This window comes from Dreissena polymorpha, chromosome 9 (genome assembly GCF_020536995.1).
Source record: "Dreissena polymorpha isolate Duluth1 chromosome 9, UMN_Dpol_1.0, whole genome shotgun sequence".
Taxonomy (NCBI): Eukaryota; Metazoa; Mollusca; class Bivalvia; order Myida; family Dreissenidae; genus Dreissena; species Dreissena polymorpha.
In genome coordinates, this window is record NC_068363.1 from 82,289,576 (window position 1) to 82,310,986 (window position 21,411).

General features: G+C 37.0%; 1 protein-coding gene and 1 long non-coding RNA gene across 4 annotated transcripts in view; both read right to left on the minus strand.

The window, feature by feature from the left end:
• LOC127844024 (uncharacterized) overlaps positions 1 to 21,411 on the minus strand; it is a 179,204-nt gene that overhangs the window by 98,651 nt on the left and 59,142 nt on the right. The window lies entirely within an intron of this gene.
• The window catches only part of LOC127843997 (guanine nucleotide-binding protein G(s) subunit alpha-like), a 131,475-nt gene that overhangs the window by 98,651 nt on the left and 11,413 nt on the right, over positions 1 to 21,411 (minus strand). For all 3 annotated transcript variants that reach the window (XR_008032502.1, XR_008032501.1, XM_052373959.1), the window contains exon 3: positions 6,926 to 6,980. Coding sequence is in view for 1 of the 3 variants with exons in the window: in XM_052373959.1 (XP_052229919.1) it covers positions 6,926 to 6,980 (55 nt within the window). In the remaining 2 variants the exon portion in view is untranslated. The remainder of the gene's footprint in view (positions 1 to 6,925; positions 6,981 to 21,411) is intronic.

Here is a 21,411-nt window from a genome sequence, read left to right on the forward strand (position 1 = left end):
TAAACGCCAATGACATTATTATCCTGTATATTATACCACCTAAGGGTATAAACATGTCAAAACACAGATTTTGTACATCAAACAAATTGGATGCTGACCAATACGCATTGACAAGTCACATAAATTAACTTTCGTTTTCGACTGATTGTCAGAAAATAATTTGTAACATGTTGAATCAATCTAAATTTAGAGTTAAGGTAGCGTACCCATAATGGGAACCTATCCAAATATAATCTATTATTTTCTTAATCAGCATCGTTTCTCTGAACTACATGCAAATTTTTAGGTAGGGTTTCCATGCTTTTTAAAACAAGAAACTGTTGGAGACGGGTGATGCTCACCAAAGTATTTTTTTGGCACAATATTGCACTATATATTCAGAAAAAAAGGAAACGTCTTGAGGGGCATAACTTAGGACAAAATAATACGATGGATGGTTTAACAACTTAAAAATTTCAAAGGGCCATTACTCTCTAAATAAATCATCGAACCAGAACCCACAAATAACATGCGCATCTCCTTAAGGTAGTTAAGCTTCCCATAAAGCTTCATTGAATTTCAGTCAGAAGTTGGGGAGAAATAGTCCGGAAAAGAATTGCAATATATGTACAGTTTATAGAAAATTTCAAAGGGCCATAACTCTGTGAAAAATCATCCGACCATAACCGGCTGATAATATGCACATGTCCTGTTGGTAGTGTAGCTTCCCATACAGTTCCATTGAATTCCCGTAATAAGTTGCTGAGAAATAGCCCGGACAAGAATTGCACTATATGAACAGTTTATGGAAAATTTCAAAGGGCCATAACTCTGTGAAAAATCATCCGACCAGAACCGGCTGATAAAATGCACGTCTCCTCTCGGTAGTAAAGCTTCCCATAAAGTTTAATTGAATTCCGGTCATTAATTGCTGACAAATAGTCCAGACAAAAATTGTGCACGGACGGACGGACGCACACACGGACAGACGAAGCGGCGACTCTATGCTTTCCCAAAAAAATTTGGGGGAGCATTAAAATATACTGATTTTTTCAAAACCACCCCCACGCTCGGCTTTTGTCCAGTTTATTTGCAACCCTGGCGTATATGAAAGTTCCATAATTCATCCAGATTTCCAAATATGGGCATGCAGTTGGTGTGTTCAGATGCAGTAAAGGTGTTTAAAGTTTAAACAAGATGAAATAAGTGTTCTTTTACAGACTTTAATTTTTTATAACTTGTTATCTACGGAAGAGCGCCATGAAATGTAAGTGGTTTCAGCCAAGTAGAAATTAGGGTTGGTTAAAAACAAAGTGCCATAAAATTCAAAATAGTATAATTTAAGTAATAATTTGAACTTCGTTTTTATAGATACACTATATACAGCAAAAATACCAAGAAATAGAGAGATTTACCGTTTACTTTTTTAAATAAAAATAAAAATGCAACATGCATGATTCGTATTTTCAGCAGTAAGTCACCCAATTTAGCCATAACGTTGTTTTAATTTAAACAAGAAATGTGTTTGTCAGAAACACTACAGTGTGTATGTCCCCTTCTGCGCCGCTTTGACTTCTATTTTTTTTTACCTTTGACCTTGAAGGATGACCTTGACCTTCCACCACTCAAAATGTGCAGCTCCATGAGATACACATGCATGCCAAATATGAAGTTGCTATCTTCAATATTGCAAAAGTTATGACAAATGTTGAAGTTTGACCAAACCAACAGACAGACCAACAGACAAGGCAAAAACAATATGTCCCCCACTATAGTGGTGGGGGACATAAACATTGAAGAATGTGCATAAAAATTGTAACATATTTAACAATAAACATAGCTTATATGCTATATTAAATCAAATTACGTTAGAAAAGAAATAAAACGCGCCACAAAAAGTATGCGACGTCGGCAGGATTCGAACCTGAGCAGGAAGATCCCAAAAGATTTGAAGTCTATCGCCTTAACCATTCTGCCACGACAACTTCACATTGCTACAAGTTTAAATTAGATATATAAATAAGTAAACAGTTAAAAAGGCTCTGCGATCTTTGAAGAAATTGCGAAATCGTATTTTTCAGATGATATTTGGATCAAAGTCAATGTTTATTGTGACAAGAGCTTGTCACAGTAGTGCCAATTCCCCGCCGAAATGTGTTTGCTTGTATGACAACATTTGTTTTAGAGAGTAGAATAATATTTGTAAAAACAAACAAAGGAAGATAATTCATTATGCTCCGGACAATAAATTACTTTAAAATTATATAAAAGGGGAGATAATTCAAAAATTAGAAATGGCGCGGCAGAGGCCGACGCGTATCCCCATGCCGCATGTTTGACCCAAGGGCGACCCAGGGTTTGTAAAAGGCAATTTTGGGTGGGTGTTGCCTATGTGGGCTGGGCGCACCAGGGTTGGTAATGGGGCCATGCATAGTTGAGATTGACCCTATTGTCTTAAGAGAAGTTCAGTATCAATTAGAAGTGAATCAGTGTAGAAATTAAGAAGTTATAGTAAAAGGCAATTTTGGGTGGGTGTGGTCTATGTGGGCGGGGCACCCCAGGGTTGGTAATGGGGCCATGCATAGTTGAGATCGACCGTATTGTCATAAGAGATGTTCAGTATCAATTTGAAGTAAATTGGTGTAAAAATGAAGAAGTTATAGTAAAAGGCAATTTTGGGTGGGCGTGGTCTATGTGGGCGGGGCGCCCCAGGGTTGGTAATGGGGCCATGCATAGTTGACATTGACCGTATTGTCATAAAAGATGTTCAGTATCAATATGTAGTAAATCGGTGTAGAAATGAAGAAGTTAATGTAAAATAACATAAAACAAAAGGGCCAAGATGGCTCTAGTTCGCTCACCTGAGAGGAGTCGGTTCATTCAATCTTTACCAAATGTCAAACTTGACCTAGATATTGTCCAAACAAACATCCTGGTCAAGTTTCATCATTATTTCATCTGCGAGTCATGATCAATGTACCTACGAAGTTTCATGATCCTAGGCGTAAGCATTCTTGAGTTATCATCCGGAAACCATTTTTCTAAGTTGAGTCACCGTGACCTTGACAGCCATTGTGTGAAAACGTTTTTTGGCACTGTGACCTTGAACTTTGATCTAGTGACTTGATAATCAATAGGGGTCATCTGCGAGTCATGATCAATATACCTATGAAGTTTCATGAACCTAGGCATAAGCATTCTTGAGTTATCATCCAGAAACCATTTTACTATTACAGGTCACCATGACCTTGACCTTTGACCTAGTGACCTGAAAATCAATAGGGGTCATCTTCGAGTCATGATCAATGTACCTATGAAGTTTCATGATCCTAGGCATAAGTGTTCTTGAGTTATCGTCTGGAAACCATTTTACCATTTCGGGTCACCGTGACCTTGACTTTGACCTAGTGACCTGAAAATCAATAGGGGTCATATACGAGTCATGATCAATGTACCTATGAAGTTTCATGATCCTAAGCCAAAGCGTTCTTGAGTTATCATCCGGAAACCATTTTACTATTTCGGCTGATCGTGACCTTGACCTTTGACCTAGTGACCTGAAAATCAATAGAGGTCATCTACCAGTCATGATCAATGTACCTATGAAGTTTCATGATCCTAGGCCTGAGTGTTCTTCAGTTATTCTCCGGAAACCATTTTACTATTTCGGGTCATCGTGACCTTGACCTAGTGACCTGAAAATCAATAGGGGTTATCTGCGAGTCATGATCAATGTATCTATGAAGTTTCATGATCCTAGGCATAAGCATTCTTGAGTTATCATCCGGAAACCATTTTACTGCTTTGGGTCACCGTGACCTTGACCTTTGACCTAGTGACCTGAAAATCACTAGGGGCCATCTGCGAGTCATGATCAATCTACCTATCAAGTTTCATGATCATAGGAATGAGCGTTCTACAGTTATCATCCGGAAACCATTTTACTATTTCGGGTCACCGTGAACTTGACCTTTGGCCTAGTGACCTTAAAATCGATAGGGGTCATCTGCGAGTCATGATCAATGTACCTATGAAATTCCATAATCCTAGGCATAAGCGTTCTTGAGTTATCATCCGGAAACCATTTTACTATTTCGGGTCACCATGACTTTGACCTTTGACCTAGTGACCTCAAAATCAATATGGGTCATCTGCCAGTCATGATCAATGTACCTATGAAGTTTCATGATCGTAGCCATAAGCTTTCTTGAGTTATCATCCGAACCATTTTACTATTTCAGGTCACCATGAACTTGACCTTTGATATAGTGACCTGAAAATCAATAGGGGTCAACTGCTATTCATGATCAATCTACCTATCAATATCATGATCCTAGGCATAAGCGTTCTTGAGTTATCATCCTGAAACCATTTTACTATTTCGGGTCACCGTGACCTTGACCTTTGACGTAGTGACCTGAAAATCAATAGGGGTCATCTGCGAGTCATGATCAATGTACCTATCAAGTTTCATGATCCTAGGCATAAGCGTTCTTGAGTAATCATCCGGAAACCATTTTACTATTTTGGGTCACCGTGAACTTGACCTTTGACCTAGTGACCTGAAAATCAATAGGGGTCATCTGCCATCCATTATCAATCTACCTACGAAGTTTCATGATCCTAGGCATAAGCGTTCTTGAGTTATCATCCGGAAACCATTTTACTATTTCGGGTCACTGTGACCTTGACCTTTGACCTAGTGACCTCAAAATCAATAGGGGTCATCTACGAGTCATGATCAATCTACCTATCAAGTTTCATGATCCTAGGCCTTAGCGTTCTTGAGTTATCATCCGGAAACCATTTTACTATTTTGGGTCACTGTGACCTTGACCTTTGACCTAGTGACCTGAAAATCAATAGGGGTCATCTGCGAGTCATGATCAATCTACCTATCAAGTTTCATGATCCTAGGCCTAAGCGTTCTTGAGTTATCATCCGGAAACCATTTTACTATTTCGGGTCACCATGACCTTGACCTTTGACCTAGTGACCTCAAAATCAATAGGGGTCATCTGCGAGTCATGATCAATGTACCTATGAAGTTTCATGATCCTAGGCCCAAGCATTCTTGAGTTATCATCCGGAAACCACGTGGTGGACAGACAGACAGACAGACCGACATGTGGAAAGCAATATACCCCCTCTTCTTCGAAGATACAAAATAATTTTATTTTTTATTTTGTTCTCCGTTTCCAAAAAAAGTGGTCTTTAAAAACAAAATTATTAAAAGAGAAATGTTTTATTTTATCATGCATATAAATTGTATTTCACTATTATTTCCTAATGTTAACTAAATATGCTGTTAATCGAGAAATTGATGAGAAGAAATATCGCAACCGAGTCATTTCTGACTACTTGCACCGATATGTGTGTGTTTACACTGCGGATATGTCAAAAATCATGAATATTCATGAGATTGACGTCATCTTGTTCACGAATGATTGAATTTTACTACAATGTTTTCAAAATTGATGTAGGACCACCCTTCGCCGAGAAAATAGTACCCGACTTTGACGTTGAATAAAATGACTCAACATTTCGAACGTAGTTCTAAAAACTTGAAAGTCTAACTTAAATTACCAAAATTATTGTCCGCAAATGAGAATTAGTTATCCGCATCTTTAAACAAAGACGCGCATTTATACCATTTGACCTCGATTTACCTGCAAGAGGGAGGCGCCATTTTTGTTTTGCTTCGCTAATCCGTATCGTTCATAATAGTCGGAATTAATTAAACCATACTCGCGTTAACTATACAGAAAACACCAGAAAAGGTTTGTTATGGTCATTTTCTGATTAATTATGGTTGAATTAAATTTAAAAAAATCATACAATAACAAGGGCTGTTTGTAAAACATGCATGCCCCCCATATGGGCTGTCAGTTGTAGTGACAGCCATTTTGTAAATATGTTTTTGTCACTATGACCTTGACCTTTGACCTAGTAACCTGAAAATCAATAGGGGTCATCTGCCAGTCATGATCAATGTACCTATGAAGTTTCATGATCCTAGGCATAAGCGTTCTTGAGTTATCATCCGGAAACCATTTTACTATTTCGGGTCACCGTGACCTTGACCTTTGACCTTGTGACCTCAAAATCAATAGGGGTCATTTGCGAGTCATGATCAATCTACCTATAAAGTTTCATGATCCTAGGCCTAAGCATTCTCAATTTATATATGGGTTGCTACTTTAAACATTTAACTTCTTTTCATGTTTTTGAACTTTTTTGAGACCCCTCACACTTAATGCTGACTGGGGACTGTCTGGCAATACCAAGCAAGTTTACAGGTACTTTTTTAACTGTTTTTAGTAACTTTCAAAAATAAAATATTTTGATTTTTATTTTAGGAGGATGACCTTGACCTTGACTTTTCACCACTCAAAATGTGAAGCTCCATGAGATACACATGCATGCCAAATATGAAGTTGCTATCTTCAATATTGCAAAAGTTATAAAACTTTAACCAAGGTTAAAGTTTTGGGACAGAATGACAGACAGGCCAAAAACAATATACCCCCGATCATTTCATCCGGGGGCATAAAAACACTGACATCCATACAAGTTTCTAAGCCTTGTAGCATGTGGTAATGTCAGATGCAATAAGTAATTTTTGGTTAAACCAAGAAAATGTAGACCTTCTGAATTACATGTAGTCTAAAAATAGGATAATTTCAAGGTCAAAATGACGTCAGGTGATATAGGTGTGTTGATGTTTTAAAGACTTAATCCATGCCAGTATCAAAGCTTTGTAGGAAGAATTATTTATTATATCCTTGTACTGACCACAGACAGACATAAGGACAGATACTTTCACAGACAAGCCAATCGCTCTATGACTTTTGAAGACTAACCAGCACATGTAAGTAAGTAGTGGAACATGCAAGATTACAGTTGATAATACTTTTTTTCAGATGACATGCAGATAAATACTTACCAAAATAGCATCCCGTACGTTTCTTTTTATGTCCTCTATTTTTTCCTTTCGTTCTCTGAAACAAAAGATTTGGAACATTATCAGGCGTATCACAAGTGGGCAAAATGGGCGATTTGGTCGCTAAAAAGCTGCCAAAATTGCCTTCTCTTAACCTGAAAGCGATATCAAAATTGCCGAAAATTTTAAGAGCCGATTTACGCTAGTCTGTCAATTACGTTTGCCCAACTAAAGCCCGCCTAAAGGCATAGCGTCATTGTTTTGGAAATTCTATATTGGCAAATTAAAACTCGTGTTTGAACGAGCAACAGCACTCGTACAGTACAGCCAACGCCGAACAAACATATTTCGCGATCCACAGAGTCAAGGCCCAACGAGTCGATACCGAGTCGGTCGTTGAAGTCGTGTCAGTATGCGGCCGCACATCCCATTTCGCCGCGATGCTTCGCATCTATCCGCTGAGACATGCCGTGATATGACACAGTGTCGATGCGCATCATAAACTAAAAAGCTTTTTTAAATGATAAGTTAGTCAATTAAACAGAGACATTCAGCTGAGAATATTACATTCATACATACATGTGTATTCATATATCATTACATATAAAAGAGTGAATTTTTAATTTTCATCTTTTCCTAAAAAACAACGCGTTTTTTCCCTTTTAGACGGGCCCCGCCACCATTCCCCTATAGGTGAAAACTAGAGCTTTGTCACAGACATGACGTATACCCCAACGTGCCGCATTGACACAGACTATTTTGCATGCTGTCTTCACAAAACAAGAGAATCTAATTTATGGCGATTTTTAAGAATTATTATGCCATTAAAACTAAAAGCCATTTTGACCTTTGAACTCTTGAATTCTTTTACATGACACGCCGTCCAATGACTGTGAACAAAATTAATGTACAGAGTCATTTTGAAATCTCATAATGAATGACATAGTAATGGCCCGAACAAGATCATTTATTGCCATTTTTGACCTTTGAACTAAAAGTGTGACCTTGACCTTCGAGATATCGACGTCATTCTTTCGCGCAACACACCATCCAATATGGTGAACAAATGACCGAATGATTTAAAAATCTCACAATGAACAACATAGCAATGGCCCGGACAAGCTCATTTATGGCCATTTTTGACCTTTGAACTCAAAGTGTGACCTTGAGACCTTAGAGATATTGACGTAATTCTTTCACATGACACACTGTCAAATGATTGTGAACAAATGTGCCAAATGATTTTTAAATCTCACAATGAACAACACAGTTATGGCCCGGACAAGCTCATTTATGGCCATTTTTGACCTTTCAACTCAAAGTGTGACCTTGACCTTGGAGATATCGACATAATTCTTTTGCGCGACACACCGTCCAATGATGGTGAACAAATGTGCCAAATGATTTTTAAATCTCACAATGAACAACATAGTTATGGCCCGGACAAGCTCATTTATGGCCATTTTTTACCTTTGAACTTAAAGTGTGACCTTTACCTTGGAGATATCGACGTAATTCTTTCGCACAATACCGTCCAATGATGGTGAACAAATGTGCCAAATGATATTAAAATCATACAATAAGTGACAAAGTTATGGCCCGGACAAGCATTTGACCTTTGAACTCCAAGTGCGACCTTGATCTTGGAGATATGGACCAGGGGACAAAAATTCCACTTGTCCGCTCGTATTGACGAGTGAAATCTTGAAAGGACGAGTGAATTTCCCTAAAGCTCTCGTCCTACAGGACGAGTGAAAAAATACTGATGTTAAAATATGTATTTTCTGACCAGTAAGACTCTTTTTCATTAAATAAAATCATTTCTTAAAGCATATCTATTCTGAAAGTAGAACGCGAATGAACCGGAAATCGTAATTGTAAATTTCATACAGCAGGTGCGCGTTGTTATGCGAGACTGTGTCCCGAGTAAATATTGGCTTTTTGGTGTAAACTTTGCGCGTCCATGTTGACAGGGAACCATCTGACTTCATTCACTGTAAGTATTGATTTTTTTAAAGAATTATTTTACTGCGAAGTACGGTTTTAAACCAGTCTGAATTTCATCTGAAAAATGTCTCACATAAGAGCGTTCTTTAAAGGGGGCAGGAGCGATGTTCAACCATCCGAAATGGAAAGCACGCAAGTAAGGAAAAAAAGGAAAAAACAAATTTGTCTTCATTTATTTATTTTGTGTTCCTCATAAATAAAGTAAGTTAACATTTCTTCTGTGATCAGCTGGCATGAATAACTAAGTAAGCAGCATTTTAGCAGTGATATAGGAAACATTGTTAGTCATATCAGTCCTTTGCAATCTTTCTTTCACACATATTTGAAGGACAAGTGCATGTGTTTGCAGGACGAGTGAAAATTTTAATGCACTTGTCCTGCAGGACGAGTGCAATTTATAAATATTTTTGTCCCCTGTGGACATTTTTTTTTACACGACACACCGTCCCATGATGGTGAACAAATGAACCAAGTCATTTTAAAATCTGACGATAAATGACACAGTTATGAAGCGGACAAACTTTCAGTTTAAAACACACTAAGTGTCCTGTGACCTAGTTTTTGTCCTGGCATGACCCATATTCAAACTTGACCAAGACATCATCTAGATGCAACTTCTGACCAAGTTTGGTGAAGATAAGATGAAATTTCAGGACAGACCAACAAACAGACCGACAAAGTGACTCCTATAATAGCCCCCATTACCAATGGTAATGGGGATATAAAAACACTGGTCGTCCCCACCCCATCGCCCCAGGGGCGTCTGAAAAAAATCCTGTGGAAAGCACTGTGTGTGTACTTCCGAAAATGGGAAACGTTTGTGTTCATGAAATTCTTAAACACATTTATCGTCAATATTGGCAAGAAATTATGAGGTTGTGTAAGTAACATACCGATAACTGACTTTAGTCAAGGTTGCATGATTAATCATTTAAGTTGACTCGATTTTTGGTCAAATGTCCCGACATCTTTTATGGAGTGTCCCGATTTGAACTGAAAAATTCTGGCATGTATGCTCAGGAGTGCTAAAAAGCTTTTTCCTTAATCTGACCTAAAGACCTAGTGTTTGACCCTATGTGTCCCAGTTTCAAATTCAATTGCCAAAATATTTTTGAATCACAGTCATGTTCTTAGCAAGTTTCATGAAAATTGGACAATAAACGTGGCCAACAGAGTGTTCATAAGCCTTTTCTATGATTTGACCTAATAACCAAAATGTTCTTACGAAGTTGCACAAAAATATAAATTTGGCCTACAGAGTGTTCACAATCTTTTTCTTTCGTTTGACCTAGTGAGCCAAGATATCATAAAGATTAATAAATTCATAACATTAGGCAATAAAAGGTTCTCAAGAATATACCCAAGCTGCTTTTAAAAATAATTTTACCTTATGGTCTTGTTTTTGACTCCACATGACCCAGTTTCAAACTAAGCAGAGATACTTTTGGGACAAATATTCAGACTAAAGGATATCTTTTTTTAATCTTAATTCTTTCCATTTACAAACCTAACTGTGGAAAAATTGTGACTTTGAATTTTAAACAAGAGGGCCATAATGGCCCTGTATCGCTCCACTGTTTTTTTATGTGAAAAAAACGTGCAATGCGCATGGGTTGAAATGTACTCAAGCATGTGACTTTCTCTTTCTATCCCTCGTCCCACTGGGCGCTTAAAAGTTGGAAGGGTGAGCTTTTTTATATATGGAAAAAGTGACTACCGTGTTAACTAAACAGACTAAAAAGCCCGGGAATTGTTGCACAGGTCCTTTGCTTATAACGTAGGTACATTTATCTCGCCATAAGATATTGTTGTTCTTTCTATTTCACATATTTTAAGTTGCTGAAGATCAAATCTACGCATTTGATTTTAAACAGATTCACAAGACCCATAGGAATCAAAATGCCTTAACCCTTTACCAAACGACACATTTTGGACTTTCCCAATTTGAAAGAGATTGCAGACGACAATTAAATTGTAATGGAATATGAAGGAAATGATCAGGTAGGGTAGAAATATTTGTAATAAAAGGAGAAATTGCTCATCTTGAGCAATTTCTCCTTTTATCACAATTATTTATAAAGTTGTCAGCTACAAACCCGTAAAATCCTGTTAGTGTTTGGTAAAGGGTTAATAATCTCTGGTTCCTTCTTAGAGCCTTTCACACATTTATAACAAATACAATAGTAGCATCTTTCTTTGTAAAGAATCATCTCAAAATATAATTAACAACCCACACATCCCTAAGACCAACAGGCCTGAGAATATAATGATAATCTAAAGATTATTTCTTTATATTTATAAATGTATATAATTAAGTAATACATTTGACTTCTAAGATCAATTCATAACTTATTTTAAGAAAATTATAAAATGGTCAGAAATATATAGATCTATGGATCGTTGAGCAATTGACAATCATATCCAAAACTCATGAGTCACGAATCACAAATGAAACAATGAATCATTAGTTATTAAAAAGCAGCATATATGATAGTTAAGAACATTGCACTTCATTAATTCCAACACCTTCTCTTGGATACAAAGTTTGAGTTAGCCATGCAGTGTCATATATTGACTTTTCTTTAAATAATTATGTTCATGGAAGTTGTGTTTTAAAAATGAATAAGATATTATTAAACTGGTTTAAACACTACAAAAAAGACATGAAATTAACATGTCATCCGAAATATTTTTATCCGGATATATGTTCACTTTCGACATATTTAAATAAAACCCGACTTTTTTCAGTTTATAAGAAAAACATTCATAACACTTTTTCTTACTTCAATTCCTTTGTAAGCAGTCACCATCTGATCTAAAATGGCACTAAATGACAGGGTTTTATCTCATGTTTACAAGATGTTGTTGTTGTTGTTGGTCACAGACACACGGCCGCAGTAATCTCCCCTGGTAAACGTCATATGTTCAGTTTTATGACCCTCGGGCAGTGATTTTTTTTTGCTTTTTTTTGTTACAGCCTGTGGCATTTGGATTGGGAAAATTAGCGCAATAAACCATGAAATTGGGAAAAATAGCGCGGTAAACCATGAAATAGGGAAACATTATAAATATGATTATAAGAACAGAATAAAAATTGCTAAGTTCATGTTTGACAGCATTTTTATATTTTAAAGTGTTGCTTTCATGTCTTCTTACAACGTTTAGTTAATATCCTTCCACATGCATATTAAACTTGCAATAATCTATAGATTCTTCAATATACATGTACCATTATGATCTAATCATAATCTCTTTAAGAGTATGAATTTAATTCAGGATGTTTTTTAAAGTAAAATATGATATGGTGAAAACATAAACAAATATTAACAAACACGCTTTTGTGTTCTTGCTGTGTTAATGTTGTATAAAATGGAGCTAAAATAATACATTTCATTTGTTTACCTTTTAATATCTTGCACAATTGACATCCTCAGTTCAATGCTATTTCACCAAACTGTACAGCGTGACAAACATATTAAAGCATATTATCCTAATAACCATGTGATATCCGCTGTTAATTTTAGTGTTATTTATCATTTTCGCTGCTCATCACAAACTTTTCGTCTGCTTGCCGTTATCTTGGACGTGTGTAAAAACAGGCGTTAACAATCGGGATACATAGACTATCGTCGGTATCCTCCGCAATATAGAGAGAGATGTGTGGATAGCAACGTAAACTCGTATTCGGCTACATTCGCGAACATTCGTAAGTCAGTTGTCATTTGGCGAAGACTCGACAAGCACGATCGGCACTCATTCTAGGAAATTAACGCTAAATGACATTGCAATCTTATTAGCTTAATTGGGAAAATTTGGTTATTTTTTGGTAAATTTTGGTCAGATTTTTTGGAAGAAACATCATTTTTTGCAATTGGGAAGCAGCCGAATATCGGCGGTAATTTTGGGCAAAAAAAAATCACTGTCAGGGCAGGGTCAAATTTGAGCCCAGGGGAATAATTTGAACTAATTTGGTAGAGGTCTATTAGATATCACTACACACCAAATTAAGTAGCCCTAGGCTCTATAATTATGAACAAAAAGGTTTTTTTTAAGTTTGCACAAAATAGGCCTTATTTAAGCAATGTTCATTTTTGTGACCCCCAGGGCAGGGTCAAATTTGTCCCCAGGGGCATAATTTGAACAAACTAAGTAGAAAACTATTAGATGTCACTAAATACCGAATTTTGGTAGAAATAGGCCCAATGGTTATGGACAAATAGATTTTTAAAGTTTGCACAAAATGGGCCCAATATAAGCATATGTTCAATTTTGTGACCCCTGGGGAACGATCAAATTTGATCAGAGGGGCTTAATTTGAACAAACTTGGTAGAGGACTATTAGATGTCATTACATACCAAATTTGGAAGCCAGCTATGCAATACGGTTATGGACAAGAAGATTTTTAAAGTTTGCACAAAATAGGCCTTATATAAGCAAATTTTCAATTTTTTGACCCCCTGGGGCAGGGTCAAATTTGACCCCAGGGGCATAATTTGAAGAAACTTGGTAGAGGACTATTAGATGTCACTACATACCACATTTGGCAGCCCTAGGCCCAATGGTTATGGATGAGAAGATTTTTAAAGTTTTCACAAAAAAGGCCTTATATAAGCAAATTTTCAATTTGTTGACCCCCCGGGGCAGGGTCAAATTTGACCTCAGGGGTTTAATTTGAAGAAACTTGGTAGAGGACTATAAAATGTCACTACATACCAAATTTTGTAGCCCTAGACCCAATGGTTATGGATGAGAAGATTTTTAAAGTTTTCACAAAATAGGCCTTATATAAGAGAATTTTCAATTTTCTGACCCCCAGGGCAGGGTCAAATTTGACCCCAGGGGCATAATTTGAAGAAACTTGGTAGAGGACTATAAGATGTCACTACATACCAAATTTGGTAGCCCTAGGCCCAATGATTATGGACGAAAAGATTTTTTAAGTTTTCACAAAATAGGCCTTATATAAGCAAATTTTCCATTTTTTGACCGCCCGGGGCAGGGTCAAATTTGACCCCAGGGGCATAATTTGAACAAATTTGAAAGAGGTTCAACCCAGGAACATTCCTGAGAAATTTCATCAGAATTGGACCAGTAGTTTAGGAGAAGATGTTTAAAGAAAAAGTTAACGCACGCACGGACGCACGACGGACATAGGACCATGACATAAGCCCCGCTGGCCTCTGGCCAGTGGAGCTAAAAATGAGAACATTGTCTTTATTTATACCCTTGCCTGCCAATTTACCAACAATAATTAAATAAAACTGGAGAAAATTTTAATAACTCCCATAACAATGGGCAATTTTGCAAACCAGTTTGACCTACATGTAGTAAGGCCAAATGTGATTGTAACAACACGAAAGTTTCGCATTATTAATCACAAACAAAATATTGGATACCGTAACTTGATTTACTAACCCTCACACATGGACACCTTCCATAAATATATTAACGGTTAACCACATGCCTTAGGGCCAGTAATGAAATTCAATTAATCACTTAATGGTACATTTTCAAAAGTGAACTTTAAATTTAGGGAATCATTTACAGGACTTGTGTTTGGGAACCCACGCTACAGAAAAAGAAGAGGGCCTGAAAGGCCCAAAGTCGCTCACCTGAGATAACAAGACATTATTGGGACAAATCTTCTGACCAAGTTTCACGAAGAAGTTTCACGAAGAAGTTTCACGAAGATCGGAAAATAAATGTGACCTCTAGAGTGTTAACAAAGTTTTACTATAGCCATATAAGGAAAAATGCCCCGCCCCTGGCAGCCATGTTTTTTAACCAACCGGCATCATTTTTGAACTCGTCCAAGATATTATCGGGATAAATTTCTTACCAAGTTTCATGAAGATTGGACAGTAAATGTGGCCTCTAGTGTGTTAACAAGATTTTACTATAGCCATATAAGGAAAAATGCCCCACCCATTGGAAGCCATTTTTTTCAAGGAAACATAATTATTTTCAAACTTATCCAAAATATCATTGAGACCAATCTTCTGATCAAATTTCATGAAGATTGGACACTAAATGTGGCCTCTAGAGTGTTAACAAGGTTTTACTATAGCCATATAAGGAAACTTTGTGGTCATGTTTTTAAAGCAACCAAAATCATTTTCGAACTCATCCAAGATATCATTGGGACAAATCTTCTGACCAAGTTTCATGATGATCGGAAAATAAATGTGACCTCTAGAGAGTTAACAAGGTTTTACTAAAGCCATATAAGGAAAATAGCCCCGCCTCCGTGGTGGCCATGTTTTTCAACCAACCGGCATCATTTTTGAACTCGTCCAAGATATTATTAGGATGAATCTTCTGACCAAGTTTCATGAAGATCGGACTATAAATGTGGCCTCTAGAGTGTTAACAAGATTTTACTAAAGCCTTACATGTATATAGCCATATAAGGAAAAATGCCCAGCCCCTTGGCGGCCATGTTTTCATGCAAACGTAACCATTTTCGAACTCATCCAAGATATCATTAAGACAAATCTTCTGACCATATTTCATCAAGATTGGACAATAAATGTGGCCTCTAGAGTATTAACAAGGTTTTACTATAGCCATACATGTAAAAGGAAAAATGCCCCGCCTCCTGGCGGCCATGTTTTTCAACCAACCGTCATCATTTTCGAACTCATCCAAGATATTATTGGGATGAATCTTCTGACTAAGTTTCATTAAGATTGGACAATAAATGTGGCCTCTAGAGTGTTAACAAGATTTTACTATAGCCATATAAAGCCATATTAGGAAAAATGCCCCGCCCCCTGGCAGCCATGTTTTTCAAGCAAAGGTTACCATTTTTGAACTCATCCAAGATATCAGTGGGACAAATCTTCTGAGTAAGTTTCATGAAGATCGGAAAATAAATGTGGCCTTTAGAGTGTTAACAAGGTTTTACTATAGCCATATAAGGAAAAATGCCCTGCCCCCTGGCGGCCATGTTTTTCAACCAACTGGCATCATTTTCGTTCTCGTCCAAGATATTATTGGTATGAATCTTCTGACCAAGTTTTATGAGGATCAGACAATAAATGTGGCCTCTAGAGTGTTAAGATTTTACTATAGCCACATATAGCCATATAAGGAAAAATGCCCCGCCCCTTGGCAGCCATGTTTTTCAAGCAAACGTAACCATTTTCAAACTCATCCAAGATATCATTGAAACCAATCTTCTGACCAAATTTCATATAGATTGGACAATAAATGTGGCCTCTAGAGAGTTAACAAGGCAAATGTTGACGCCGCACAACGCACAACGGACAAAAAGCGATCACAAAAGCTCACCATGAGCACGTTGTGCTCAGGTGAGCTGAAAACACCACTGACATAAGAATTGCAAGTAGTAATTAAATTGATATTTTACATGTTTTACAATTGTTTATTTCTATCATCTATGTCCTTTGAATAATGATAACATAATTTTTAACTTATATGGTGTTATAAATGTGCCATCAGCTTTCAATCTGCCATAGTTTAAACAGAATAAGGATAGTTGCCCTCAATCTATTAAATCTGCCGCCGAAATTCGGCGGCAGTCCCCCACCTGAAAAGTATACTTTTTTCCCCTTTTGGGGGGAAAAATTCCCCCTAAAAAAAAATAGAAAGATGTGTCTCATGATTATTATATCTCAACTCTTTTTCAATTTAATCTTTGCAAACATACTAAATTATGAAAAATGCAATGAATATAGTGCAAACATGTACAAATGTTATAATGAGAGAGTAAGTAAAAAATCCCCCAAATAGGGAAACACCGCGAAAATTCCCCCTCCTAAGGGCTGCGGACCCCTTCACCCAAAGAAATGTGAGGGCGCGGCACGCTGCCCGCTTTCAAAGCCACTTAGCGCCATGCTGACTTTCCAAGCCGCCCTATCATGAGCACCCGCTGTTTTCCGCCCTTATTCAGAGCTCCAGATAAGGTTTTGTGAAATTCTTAACGTTACTACCAGATTTTCAGTAAGAATTCTTAACTCTGAAAATTCTTTACTACTAACAGGGCTTTCCTTTGACCCGAGCTCCCGGGCTTTGACGCTTGAAAATTACAGAACACCCCTTTTTGACTCTTGAGAAAATTATGTCATGCGTCACATTTGACGCGGGGGAATATACCGACTTGCGTCAACGAGATCAAAAGTTGTTAAGACTAAGCGATAATTGACTCAGGGCGGAGTATCTCATTAAGTGGACACTAATCGTTAACGCCCGCTTCCAATCATCGAAGCACAAGTCCACCCAGTAGGGGGAGTTTAGTTAATTGAGAAATCTAGTATTGACCAATTAAAACACTGCTGGTTCGATGATGCGTGTATTAACTTTCCATTATTTATCATAGCGTTTGTTATCAGCTGTTTGAGGAAAAGACGTGTATTAAACCCATCTAGTTGTAATAATCCAACTCCCAGGTATTGACCCCCTGAGCTGTACGTATGTACTCATAAAAGCTCAGAGTATTTAAGAAGAACTATAAAACCCCCATAACAGAATGGACTCATCCGCGTCAGTTTTAATAATATTCAATATAAAATAATAACATCCATATCCACAGTACGCTGTAAAGCATATTTTGAGATATTTCCAGAGTATGTCAGAATGTATTTCCAAAGCTGAATGCACCCATCACTGTTTTACTTCATGTTTGCTCAATTCAAAGGCGCGCGAAAGTTATGCTGTCATATGTACTGTCTACAACGTCAAATTACACGCTTTGCATCAAAGTTGCTAAAAGTAACTATAGAACCGATATAACTGACCTTGTGGCAAAGTGACAATTTTCGCATGTGCTAATTGATTACAAAATACATGTAGGCGTAATAATTGACCGTTTGAGAAGGCATAGAAAACGGCATGTTTGTCGCACGTCTTCAGTTAAGATGGCACATGAAATAATTAAAGGGTGTCGGAATTTTTAATGGGATTAAATACGGAGGCACCTTTATCGGTGAGTAGAAATAATTTCCTTTTATAGTTTACCGATTTATATTGGCTATTGTGTTAAGGTGCCACCCGTATGTTTTTTTGTGATAGCCAGCGGAAATGTTGTTTTTTTTCTATATTTTGTATTTCATTCTAAATTTAATAGCCAAGCGAAACGGTCAAACAAAGTTATTGGATCCCAGAATCTGTTATTCCATCCCAGAATGTGCTGCGCAGGTTTCAGGACATGTGCAAGAGAAGAAAGTGATAGTTTGCTGGTTTTATGCTAGTTGTGTGTGTGTGTAGTCATAGTGTTGTTACCTTTTCTTTACTAAGGCACCCATTTGAGATCACTCTTTAAATGCATGAATGATTTATTTATTTGCTCAAATGATTGTTAGTTTGTAGGACAAATGACATATTGTTTTGCTGTATACATGAAGTAAATGTTGTATTAGAATACATATTTTGTATGTAATCTTTGAGATGTTTTGTAGGACATATGACATACGTGTATTGCTCTCTGAGATGTTGTGTAAGACATGATATGACATATTACTCTTTGAGATGTTGTTTAGAACATATGACATATTACTCTGCTGTATACATGAAGTAAATGTTGTATTAGAATACATGTTTTGTATTTATTAATCATTGAGATATTGTTTTAGTGACAGTACAATGTAAGAAATAAATGTTAACATATCTTTTAATTTGTTGCTTTTTATATATTATATCTCAGTAATTTGCTTAAATTGCAAAAAATCATTGACTCTCCTGCGTTTTTATTAGGACTCTTAAAAGTTTGATTTTGACTCTTGAAAATATGGTCCCAAGAGTCCTTGACTCTTGAGATTTGAGGTCTAAGGAAAGCCCTGTATTAAGTTTTGGAAAATAATTCCTTACTTTTTTAAATGACCTAAAAATAAATAATAATGGTTATTTTCATGCAAAAAATCAAAATAAACATACTAGCAACTTTATTTATACGACGAGTTCAACAGTGTCTATTCAGTATTATACACTTTTATTTTTCAAATACCTTCATATGCCAAAACTGTGCTAAGATTGCATGCCTTCGATGAATTTTTACATATTTCACAATTAAAACGGGTTTCCCCTTCAATCTTTTCAACGATTAGCCACGGAAATTGTCCCTTCCAATCGTTCAATGTTGTTTTTTTGTTTAAGTTTGGACCCGTCGTGTCGCGTTTTTTTATAGCTTTTCCGACTGTGACCGCAACTGAACATACAACATCGTATAAGATCTTTTCTATAATGTCTTTCTTAACATTCAACTTCGGCTCACTTTGCGTACAATAAGTTAAAAGCGTGTTTTTGCACGCTTTGCAGTTTTTAAGGACGCTCTCTGGGCGCCGCCATTGTTTTTTGACAGATAGACTGTACACGCCCCTTTTATTGGAAAAAATGTGCTTTGTTAAACAAACCCGACAACCATTCTATATAAGCACCGAAAAGATCTTTAATACCCGAAAAGAACTCAATAAAAATTGATACGAACCGATGTAAAAATAATATTCGTAACTTGATTTTGAAATTCTTAATGGTACGACAAGATTTTAAAATAAATACGTAACGGACTTGAAAATAATTCGTAATTACGAAAAAACGACCCTTATCTGGAGCTCTGTTATTAATAACACCTTAATTGCCCCTTGACCAAACTTCTAAGCAGACAAGTATCAGATTATGGCCCCAAGGCAGCCAAGATTCGTGTGGTTGTGAATAAGTCCTGCATGAATAATCCCTGGTCAATATCACTCCATAATGTCAGAGGCTATGTTATACCAAGCGCACTAATCAGTCGGTAATATGTTCTCCTCTTCTACGATAAAATCTTGGACTGTTACTTTGGTGACTTTTAATGAAAAACTTTATGTTATCCTCGTGGAAATTGTGCATTTCATTCATTTAATTCAGTTATATCAAAACATATTTGTATGCATAATTACATTTAAAAACACAAACAAATTAATTCTTTATCGTTATCTTATTTAAGATAATTAGTTATTGAAATAATTACTGAGACATATACATTTTTTAAAATGCAAATCGCGTACAAGGCGGACGTATTATAAGAATTTACGTTGCTATGCGCACCTGTCGGTTACATCATTTTAACTAGAAATGGCGCGGCAGCGGCCGACGCTTGCCCACGCCGCATGTTTGACCCAGGGGCGCCCCAGGGTTGGTTATGGGGCCATGCATAGTTGAGATTGACCGTATTGTCATAAGAGAAGTTCAGTATCAATAAGAAGTGAATCGGTGTAGAAATGAAGAAGTTAAGTAAAAGGCAATTTTGGGTGTGTGTGGCCTATGTGGGCGGGGCACCCCAGGGTTGGTAATGGGGCTATGCATAGTTGAGATTGACCGTATTGTCATAAGAATAGTTCAGTATCAATTAAAAGTAAATCGATGTAGAAATGAAGAAATTATAGTAAAAGGCAATTTTGTGTGGGCGTGGCCTATTTGGGCAGGGCGCCCCAGGGTTGGTAATTGGACCATGCATAGTTGAGATTAAACGTATTGTCATAAGAGAAGTTCAGTATCAATTAGAAGTGAATCGGTGTAGAAATGAAGAAGTTATAGTAAAAGGCAATTTTGGGTGGGTGTGGCCTATGTGGGTGGGGCGCTTCAGGGTTGGTAATGGGGCCATGCATAGTTGAGATTGACCGTATTGTCATGCATAGTTGAGATTGACCGTATTGTCATAAGAGAATTTCAGTATCAATTTGAAGTGAATCGGTGTAGAAATGAAGAAATTATAGTAAAAGGCTATTTTGGGTGGGTGTGGTCTATGTGGGCGGGGCGCCCCAGGGTTGGTAATGGGGCCATGCATAGTTGATATTGACCGTATTGTCATAAGAGAGGTTCAGTATCAATTTGAAACAAGCAAATTCGTAGAATTGATAACCCCCGCAACATATGCTTTGTTTGAGGATGGGTGCAAATCGGACAGATGAACAGACTGACAGATGGACGGACGGAGGACAATAACTCAAAACTAAGACAGAGGAAGGTTCTTGAGCCTTCAAAATTTATTTAGGTGAATTAATAAGTTGTGCGTTTTCCACAAAAACATTCAATGTTTATATACACTCAATTTTCAGAGTGTTGCAGAGTGAACACAACATCTGTTATGTTAAAAAAGATATGGCTCCGACACAGAAGTGCCAATAGTAAAAAGCATTTTTTCAAGATACAAAGGGCCATAACTCTGGTTTTAACAGATGGTGTACAATGCCATTTGGCGTGAATCATCCTCTTATGCTTATATATACTCATACGAAGTTTCAATGAAATACGCCAAAGCACTTCCACAGGGGTTTTTTTTACTAAGAAAGTGACACCGATATTCGGCGTCTTCCCCTACCAGAATTTTTCCCCTAAAAATACCATTTCCCCTCCAAAAATATAATTTTTCACCAAAATATAATATTTTACCCTCAAAGAAATGTTTTTTTTTCTTTTGGGAAGTCGACACTTATCCAATTTGAACCATGTACAACGATCTCTCTCTCTCTCTCCCTACGAACAC